The sequence below is a fragment of the Silene latifolia genome, chromosome 2 (genome assembly GCF_048544455.1).
Source record: "Silene latifolia isolate original U9 population chromosome 2, ASM4854445v1, whole genome shotgun sequence".
In the NCBI taxonomy this organism is placed as follows: domain Eukaryota; kingdom Viridiplantae; phylum Streptophyta; class Magnoliopsida; order Caryophyllales; family Caryophyllaceae; genus Silene; species Silene latifolia.
This window is the reverse complement of record NC_133527.1, coordinates 123,644,755-123,654,925: the sequence shown is the minus strand read 5'-3', so window position 1 is coordinate 123,654,925 and position 10,171 is coordinate 123,644,755. Positions and strand designations below refer to the sequence as shown.

The following is a 10,171-nucleotide window of genomic DNA, read 5'->3' as shown; positions in this document are numbered from 1 at the left end:
TTAATTTCTGATAAATTGTTGTATAAAAAACTAATTGAATTTATAAAACCCTTAAAACATGAAAACCGTAAATTGAATTGATCGTAGTATGTTACTGTATTAAATCACTAAAGTATTACACTAAAAACACAACAACCCGTGAATTTTACAGGTCACAAAACTAGTTAAGAGTAAAATCGGGTCGCGACCTAATTACTACGACCATTGCTTTGGGATGGTCTATAGAGCATAGAGGGTGAAAAATAGAAGTGATGAAATAGAGAAACACCGAAAGAAGGTGAGACCCATCGGCGACCACAAAAAATGCCAGTGTTCAAAACCCCGTTCAACGGCTACTCCGTTAAATTCAGCCCATTCTACGAACACCGAATCGCCGTAGCCACCGCTCAAAACTTCGGGATCCTTGGCAACGGCCGCGTCCACGTCCTAGACTTAAACCCAACAACCTCAACCCTAACCCATCTCACCTCCTTCGACACTGCCGATGGCGTATACGACGTCGCATGGTCCGAATCCCATGATAATCTCCTTATCGCCGCTGTCGCCGACGGTACCCTTAAACTCTACGACCTCTCCCTTCCGCCTCAATCCAACCCCGTTCGCTCACTCGCTGAGCATACACGTGAGGTTCACTCCGTTGACTATAACCCCGTTCGGAGAGACTCCTTTTTGTCGTCTTCTTGGGATGATACTGTTAAGCTTTGGACTGTTGATAGGCCTGTTTCTATTAGGACCTTTAAGGAACATGCTTATTGTGTTTATTCTTCTTCTTGGAATCCCCGTCATGCTGATGTTTTCGCTTCCGCTTCCGGTGATTGCACGGTAATTTTTTCCATTTTGTCGATTTCTTTTTTTTTTTTTTTTAATTTTGTTTTCGAGTGTTAATGTAGTGATAATCAGTTCGATTGCTGGTTTTAGATTAGTTGTCTCCCCTGTATAGGTAGATTGCACGCTAATTTAGGGTTTGATTTCCAAGTATTGTGTGGAAATTGTTTTGATTTTGGAGGGTTAATCTAGTGAACATCAGTTCGGTTGCGGGTTTTCGATTAGTTGTCTAACCTAATATAGTTTGATTGAACGCTAATTTAGTGTTTGATTTAGAAGTATTTTCTGGAAATTGTTTTGATTTTGGAGTGTTAATCTAGTGATTGCAGAACTTGTTTAGATTTTGGTGTTAAATCTTTTGAATAAGAGTTCGATTGATATTTATTTGGGTTGATTTTCCCAATTTTCGGACAGAATTATTAGATTGCAATGGTGATAACGGTATGATTAGTTATTTTTATGAGCACTTTTGAATTCCTATTCTCTTAGATTGATTAGCTAATGGCCAATTGTAACTAACTACGAGTACATTACAAGTGATAAAAAACGGTCGGGTCTTTACAAACAACATACAATGATGCTGATGTGTACAACCAAACATATTGTGTGAATTCTATTCATTGGAACTGTAAGTTCCTGGATGCCCGGCAAACATGTTTAAGACTCTAGGTAAGTTAATAGGAAATTTAGGTAAGAAACAAATTTATGGGGAAGCTTAGTGCTTGAATTTAACCAAATGAATCCTTTGGTTAAAATTGTAAAAAATATAGTATCAGGGATGTAGAATGATGCTTTACATTCAGCTCATAGTAAGGTTGAGAGCCATAACCATCATTAGAACCTTCTATTTGACATGGATTGCAATAGGAGTTGTGGAGAATGTGTGGTTGAGAAGAACAAGTGCATAAGGTAAGGTTACAATCTCAATCTTGATTAGAAGTAGTCCTAGATAATCCTTAGTTTAAAAAAAGCGCGCCTTGGATGAGGCACTAGCCAAAACGCCTCGGTGCATTTTAGGTGCGCTTTTTAGACAAGACTCACCTAACGAGGTTCACAAGTACACACTTCCCATATCTTCTAGATCAGTAAATTATGCCATTTCCCCCCATTATTCTTAACTTTTACTCATTTACATGTTAACCAACTTCAAACCTCCAAAAAGAGGTATTGTTGCCCAAAATGTTATTTGGAAAATTGAGTAAAAATTGGCATAAAGGATCATTAGAGCATATGATGAAGGTATGCACCACATTTGAACTTATATAATGTGATACACGCGTCAATAAGGCCCCAGAAAGTTACATTTAAATTAATTCAATCTCAATATGGCGTGCTAAAAATAAGGTGCCTCGCATTCAAAAGGCGCGCGCCTTCGCCTTGCTCCTCGTCCGCCTTGGCCCCTCAGCGCCTTGGTGCGCCTTGCCCCTCTTCAAACTAAGAGATAATCGGTGTTTTCTATGTATGGTGTTGGTTTCGATGGGAGTGTATTTCATAGGTTTTGGATAAGTTGATTGGATTTTGTGTCAAAATTTATGTTTAGGCCCGAGATACTTTGTGTTATGATCATACTGTCGCACCCTAGTTTTGTGTTTTAGGAATCATATTCACTTGCATTGTGTTTGGATGGGGAGTTGGAGTGAACAGGATGAGGAGGAAGTGATGGGAGGAATTTTCCATTGATTGGGCATGGGGTGGGGTAACCGAAGAGAAAAAAGGAAATAGTGGGATTTCTCTTCAATAAACTAAAATATAGTCCATGTGTACCGTCCCAGTCATTTGTTTACCTTTTTGCTTCTTTGTGAGGACTAATTTTATCAAAGGGAAACAAATGATTAGGATGGAGTCAGCATATGATGGGTATGTGTTCTATGTTACTCGGACTCGGGTACGGGTGTCGGACACGGGTACGGATCCGAGTGTCGGGTACTCCGAGGTTAGAAATAACTGACACAGGGACACTGTCCAAAAATCAGACACGGGTACGGGGACACGTCGATTTCTTTTTTTTTTTTGTTACTGATGGAAATAAAAGTGTTTGTAAGTGGTACTTATATTAAAATTTTGGTGAGAAGCAAGTCAAAAGTCTAAACAAAATTAGATAAAATGTCAAAACCCACTATCATTATTGCCCCACTTGCCATTCTCTCTCCAATCCTACTTAAAAGGAAAACATGCCACGTAAAGATAAGGCCCACGTTATGTTTAGTTTAGATAAAAATCAGAAATCAAAGGCCCACTTGTAAAACAATTAAACCAAAGCCCAATGTAAATGTAAACCCTAACGATGAGACACCACCTGCCGCCTTACTGCACATTCCACCAACCACCACACCATCGCAGCATTCTAAAGGTAAGATATTTTCGTTCCGTCAACTACTTGACTAAAATCGCCATGTCGGCCTGTCGGTTGCCGGATCCGGTACGGAATCCGTACCGGGATCAGTGTCGGGTCGGGTCGACACCGGTACTGCTCGGAATCTGCCGTGTCGAAGCTACATAGTATGTGTTGGAAGGAAAATAGACTTCCATTCTTTCTTCCCATCCTTCTTTCGTTTTCTCTCATTTCTTCCCCTCTCCTTTGATTCTCGAGTGGTGTCCAATAACTTCCTTAAAGTTTGTGGCTTTCTCGACCATTTAATTCATGGAATAAAGTTTTTCTTGACCGAGTTGACATCCTCCTCCTCCTATATACTAAGAGAATAAAACTCTCCAACCTTTTCCCTTCAAAAGGTATCAAGCTAAATAAGGAAACAAAAATACTTCTTTCTTTAAATTATTATCATTTCATCAAAATAACCTTTTAATTAAATAATAGTATTTTCTTTAAAATCTAAATTATAATATTTTAATTAAAATAAGAGAAATTCACTATAATTTTATAAACTATAAATTTCTAAATTTTTGTTACGTATATATGAGAGAATGATTTGACACATTTTGTATAAAACAAAACATTAAACTGATATAATTAGCTTCATCACAAAAAAAAAAAAAAAAAAAAAAAAAAAAAAAAAAAATTCATCAACATAATTTGAGAAAAAATATTATTTGTAATCATTAGTTTTATGTTAAATAAAAAAAATCATTAAACATATTTTATAACTTTACTAAATTCTCTTGAATAGTTCATAGTTCATTTTTTTCTCATATTGAAATACAATGGGGTATATGACAAATATGACAAATTAATAATGTATCAATTTAAAATATTTAAATAATAACTAAAAACAAAACCTCTACATATACCGCAAATGTGCGGGATCTACACTATTAAATACCAATAGAACAATTGTTCAATTCTCTAATATCCCTATCTTAAAAACCGCGCATTTGCGCGGGATCTATACTAGTTTCTATATTATTTAGGAATTCGTTGCCGACAAAATCGAACATTTATATTGTTGGAATTAATTTTTGAAATGAATTGTTTGCATTTGCCCTTTTGGAATATTTTGAGGAATACCCGACATATTCCGTGCATATCATGAGATGTTGCTGTTTGATTAAGAGGTAACTGAAGTTTGTTCATTTACTTTCTACGACAGGTAAGAATTTGGGATGTTCGTGAGCCAGGTTCCACCATGATTATACCTGGGCATGAACATGAAATATTATCTTGTGACTGGAACAAGTATGATGAATGTTTGATTGCTACCGGGTCGGTTGATAAAACAGTCAAGGTTTGGGATGTGAGGAATTACCGAGTTCCTATATCAGTGTTGAATGGGCATGGTTATGCAGTTAGGAAGGTAAAGTGTTCGCCCCACAGGAGGAACATGGTGATGAGTTGTTCATATGATATGAGTGTTTGTATGTGGGATTTTATGGTAGAAGATGCCTTGGTGGGGAGGTATGATCATCATACCGAGTTTGCTGTTGGGATTGATATGAGTGTACTCGTTGAAGGGTTGTTGGCTAGTACAGGTTGGGACGAGTTGGTGTATGTTTGGCAACATGGGACTGATCCAAGAGCACCTTAAAGATCTTTTTGTTTAGTTGCAAAGGTGTGGTACTCTAATACTCTATTGTATTCCTGTTGATTAGTATAATGAGTGTTCTATCTAAAAGAAAAAAAGGCTTATTATTTGATTTATGTTCTCTTGGAATTATATAAAGTATATTTATACTTAAAAGCTCCATTTAAATGGTTGTTCATGCATTGTAAGCGAGGTATACCCTTTTATCTCATTAGACTCTACTGATGGTACAATCGCGTTGTCTGTTGGACTTGTAGATTGAATACTGATCTTGGTATAGATCTCATTATGAGAAGGAATAGTACCCTTTGTGTTCCTGATCTGTATTTGTATCCCGACATTCTTTACTTTTGTTTTTGTACCGTATTGTGCAGAGCCGTTAGTGCAATATTTGGCGGTTGTGGTCGACTGGTGATTTTGGTAACCTACGTAACATTTTTCTTATATGCGCATCTGACCTGTTTGGCTGATATGCACACATTGCACACCTATTTAGTGGCTGATTTAGTTTATTTACTTGCTGAACTGACTTTCATCCAATGAACCTGAAAATGTGGGAATTTCTTCCACTCTGCGGAACGTATTGGTCATTTGGATGTGGTATATCCTTGTAATCTAGATTTCATTTTTGGTGTAGCCAGTTGTATCCCGACAGAAGCTATGACAATCTTCTTTGAGAATAACAATCATCATATATTTGCCTGCATTGATATGATTTGTTGTTAAGAATTGTCACTTTAAGCAACCGCATATAAGGTTGTGTGATCAAACATGCCATCTTAACTACTCGGGGTGTGCAAAATTCGTTGCGGACTGGAAAAAAATGGACCGGTCCGGATCGAAATCTACTGGACCAGAACCGGAATTAAAAATTCCGGTCCGTTCTCCGGTCCAACATATTTTGAGATTCTGGTTTCCGGACCGGACTGGAAAGACCTGAATTATTATTATTATTTGACTTTTTTTTTCTTACAATATTTTTAAAAAAAACATTGCTGGCCTACTTAATCCAGACATCCGGTCCAATCATTCTGGCCTGGTCCGGTTTTTTAAAGCTAGTCCGGGATTTTTGTAGATTCTGGTTTTGAAGCGGTGCACAGCCCTTAACCTTTCATTATTGTGCAGGCTGCAAACCTTGATTGTAAGCCAAGCCCTTAACCTTTCATATTGGGCAGGCTGCAAACCTTGATTGTAAGCCAATGCATGATTTGTATAGCCGTGAAAGGTAGGTTGCGCACTAGCTGCACTTATCTTATGCTAGGTCTATGATCTTATATTATGACGGGTGACAAACTGACAATTGCACATTTGCACTAGCTGCAATTATCTTAGCTCTAATATAGTTCTACACTCTCTATACTCCATATTAAATGCTGATACGATCATTTTCAGTAGGGTGTTCATATGCGGTTTGGTTCACCAAACCGGTTCACTAGACCGGTTAATCGGTTTGTCAAAAAGGTCAATCGTTACCGAACCAGTTCTGACCATTTATTTTCAGTTCGGTGAACCGATTTGGTTCATGTGCATTGTTTTTGTTCTTGGTTGCACACTTGCACAACAAGTTCGCAATAACTGTCAAACAAGCACCCAGAATGTATGAATTAGGAGTTACTTTAATTCAATCTCACCAAAATGAAACTAGAAAAAAGAAAAACTCAACTGTTAACCGTCAAGTTCTGGCTCTTGAATGTTGTCGTTACTTGCTTTTGTTATTTGCCAACTTTATATTACTAGTTTGTGGTCTGCACCCTACCGGGCGCGGTATTCTATTGGTTTCCGAAACTGTTTCATGCCTTCTAGTTTAGTTTGAATGTTTTCATATACATGTAAATGGCTTAAATGTTGTATATAACAGATTCCGGTTGTTAATTAATTGACTCATATTTCGGTAAGAACAAATCAAGTTCATATAGTTACATAACACATGAACACAACTATGAAAATATGAGTAACATAAAGATAGTTTTGAAAGGTTATGCCACGCCAGTGACATAGTGCGCAATCATAGGAATGGACAGTGTTGGAACCCGTGCTTGTGTCAAAATTTAAAAAGCACTAACCCCACCAACTTTCTGTAAATATGACCTTTACCTTATCTCAATCTCTCTTTTTCAATCGTTTTCAATGACTACCTCTGGTGTCTTCTTCCCGACTCCTCACGAACCAAACTCACTTTCATCCTTATCAAACTTGCACGTACTCAACTTACCCTTCAAACATATCAATCATGGAAAACGCAGGTTGGGGACATCTTCTACGGTTTTGATATGTTTAAGTTTTTCAATGGCTCTCATCCTTTCCCTGCTGAAATCATCACTGGTGCCGACTCCAAGATTAGTGCCAATCCCGCCCACTCTACCTGGAAGCGTAAGGATAGTCTCATCAAATGGGCTCTCCTCGGCACTCTTCATTCCTCCCTTACCCCTCTTGCTCTCAAGGCTACTTCATTTCGGGATGTATGGACTATCCTTGAAAAAACATATTCTAACCTCTCTAAGGGTCATCTCCTTCAAATCAAAAGCCGTCTTGATAGCATTCGCAAAACCGATCAAGCTGTGACCAAATACATGTAGGCTATAAATACGTGTGTGACTGAGATTGCTCTTCTTGAAAAGACAATGGATGCTGAAGATGTTGTGGAAAAGGTCCTTCGTGGCCTGGATTACAAACTCTACCAGTGTCATTGAAGCTGTGAGCACCCGGGACACCCCGATCTCTTGTAAAGCTCTCCTTGAGAAGCTTATCAACCATGAATTGAACCTTGGTCATGCCTCCTCTTCGTCCTCTTCGCTCTCCCTCCCTGCCACTGTTCACGCAGTCTTATATCAACCCTCCTATACTCGTCCCTCTGCCTCCAAAGCCCCACCTCTCCTCCCTACCCCACCCACCCCATCTGCTAACCCTTTTAAGGGCACTTGCCAGTGGTGTCGATATCAAGGACACTACCTCTCTAATTATTGTGAGGACTTCAAGAAGAAGTTCCCTCACATTACCTTTCCCAAACCACCACCACGACCCCTTACTTCCTACCCTCAGGCTCACACCATTACTACCACCCCCTCTACCACCCACGTTGCTTATCTCCTTGACAGTGAGGCAACCCACCACATCACCAACGACCTCTCCACTCTCTTCCTTCATAGCTCGTATGATGGTACGGGTGAGCTGATCATAGGTGATGGCTCCTCCTTGCCTATCTCACACATAGGTTCTTACTCTATATTTATTGCTCCCTTTATTGCTCCGATACCATGTAAATAATTGATACTATTGAATTGAATGATTTACAAAGAGCACAAACGTTTACATTTATACAAGCATGAGAATCCTAGGCCTTGTTGAGAAAGACAACTATCTACCTAAAATATGGAAATACAATATAAACATAATAACAAAAAGATACAAAATGATACAAAAAGGATAATATAAAGATATGAGAAAATATATACAATAATAACTAATTGATATCTTTAACACTTGCGAATCTTCCATCACCATCATTGTTTGAACCCGTGCTTGTGTCAATGCCTGCAAGCCAATAAGATTAAAAAAAAAAAATTCAAGTGAAGCATAAGAAATTCACCCTAAAATATTAATATAGTAGTTCAATTTGCAGTAATATTCGAAAGCGGTTTTCCCTAAAAAAAAACTATATAGAAAAATACTCAAAATCGATACAGCTATAAATAATAAATAAACCCATTTTAAAATGAAAAAGGTAAGTAAATGAACGACATTAAAAGAGTAATCGTTTTAAGTGAGATTAACTAATAATCTAAAAGATGTTATTACTCTTTCTATTGTGGTTCCCGACAATTTTTCTCTCCAACACTCCTTTCATTTTCCCCCAAATCTACACCATTTTCCCTCCAAATTGGTTGTCGTGGTTCGTGTTGCGTTGATTAGTTTAATTTTGGCATTTGAGTTTAAATGCCGTCGGATATTGAAAAACGTCTATTTAACGTACTATGTAGCATAGTAGCTCTTAGAGACAATACATTTTGCTAAGATAATACTTCCTCCGTACCACACCAAAGGTAACGTAGGGAAAATTGGAGTATTTAAGAAAAAGTGGAAAAGTAAGGGTAAAGAGGGAAAAAATAGGTGGGTATGTAATTGTGGGTTTAATTGTGGGTTGGTAGGTGGGGTATCTAATGACATTTTGTGTAAATATCAAATGAGTATAAGGATAACTTGGTAATGTTGTGGGCCAAATAAGGAATGTTACCTTTGGTGGTACGTCCGTTTATAGTAAGTGTTACCTTTGGTCTGGTACGGAGGGAGTAAGATTTAACATAAATTTCACCCTACATTCTTAAATGACAATATTTAAGATAAACCAAACATAAGCCCCTTAGTGACAAAATGCACCCCTGTGAAATCTGTAAGCAACACAGGTTGTTCTGCTCTCAGATAAAGGCATGGAATGAGAACTTTGAAGATAAACTACAATACAAAAGATAACTCTCATTTCCTTAAGAATTACATATTAGCTTCAAACGCGGGTCATAGAGTTTTTTTATATTTATTTTAATTTTTCATTTTAATCATTTATTTTCCTATTATTACTCTCTCCCCTCCTCCTCTTTCTCCCCATACTACTCGCCTTCCCTCAATACCCCTTCTTACTCCCCTATTTCCCAATTTCTTTCCCTCTCCCTGTTCATCCTCTTTCTCTCTCCATTTTCTCTACAACGTCCTCAACCACCTCCATTCCTCCTCCATAAGTTCCTCTATGCTTCTTCCAAAAAATGACATCGTGATAAAGATTGCATTGTCTCTATACATTAATGAAAAGGTAGTTCAATAAGTTTAGTACATTATATTTTTTTTTGTCGAGTTCTCTTATACTAATATTTAAAATTTCTCATTATAATAACTTTTCCTCCAATTACTACTCCTCTTACCCTTTTTCCCCATACTACTCGCCCTTCTCACATTACTCCTTCCTCCTCCCCTTCTTCCTTCTCTTCCACCATTCCTCTCCCTCTCCTCTCCCTTATTATCTTCCTCTTTATTATCTCTATGAGGTCCTCGCTTCTCGACCTCCTTCATCTCCCCCTATTCATCCTCGTGATCCTCCTCCTTCCATTTCCCTTTCCTTCTCTCATACCCTTTCCATATCCCCTCTCGTCATCTTACATATCTTCCATTTCCTCTCACAATACTCCTCCTTCCATTTATCCTCGACTTATTCATCCTTTTCCCAGCCTCTTTCTCTTCCTTATTCTTTCCTCTTCCCTTTCCTCTTATCGCTCGTGTCATTTTCCTTTTCCTTATCTCGTTTTTGCCCTCATTCTCTACATCTTTTCCCTTTGTAACGTTTGGTGTGTTCAAACATTACCACACATCAACTTAGCTGTAAA

At 38.0% G+C, this 10,171-nt stretch overlaps 1 protein-coding gene across 1 annotated transcript; it reads left to right on the top strand.

The window, feature by feature from the left end:
- The first annotated feature begins 203 nt into the window (after positions 1–203).
- Positions 204–5,125, top strand: LOC141642939 (peroxisome biogenesis protein 7). The gene is made up of 2 exons (XM_074451940.1): positions 204–822; positions 4,371–5,125. Exons 1-2 carry the CDS (start codon positions 304–306, stop codon positions 4,803–4,805), a joined length of 954 nt encoding a protein of 317 aa, XP_074308041.1. The 5' UTR covers positions 204–303; the 3' UTR covers positions 4,806–5,125.
- Positions 5,126–10,171: the final 5,046 nt, after the last annotated feature.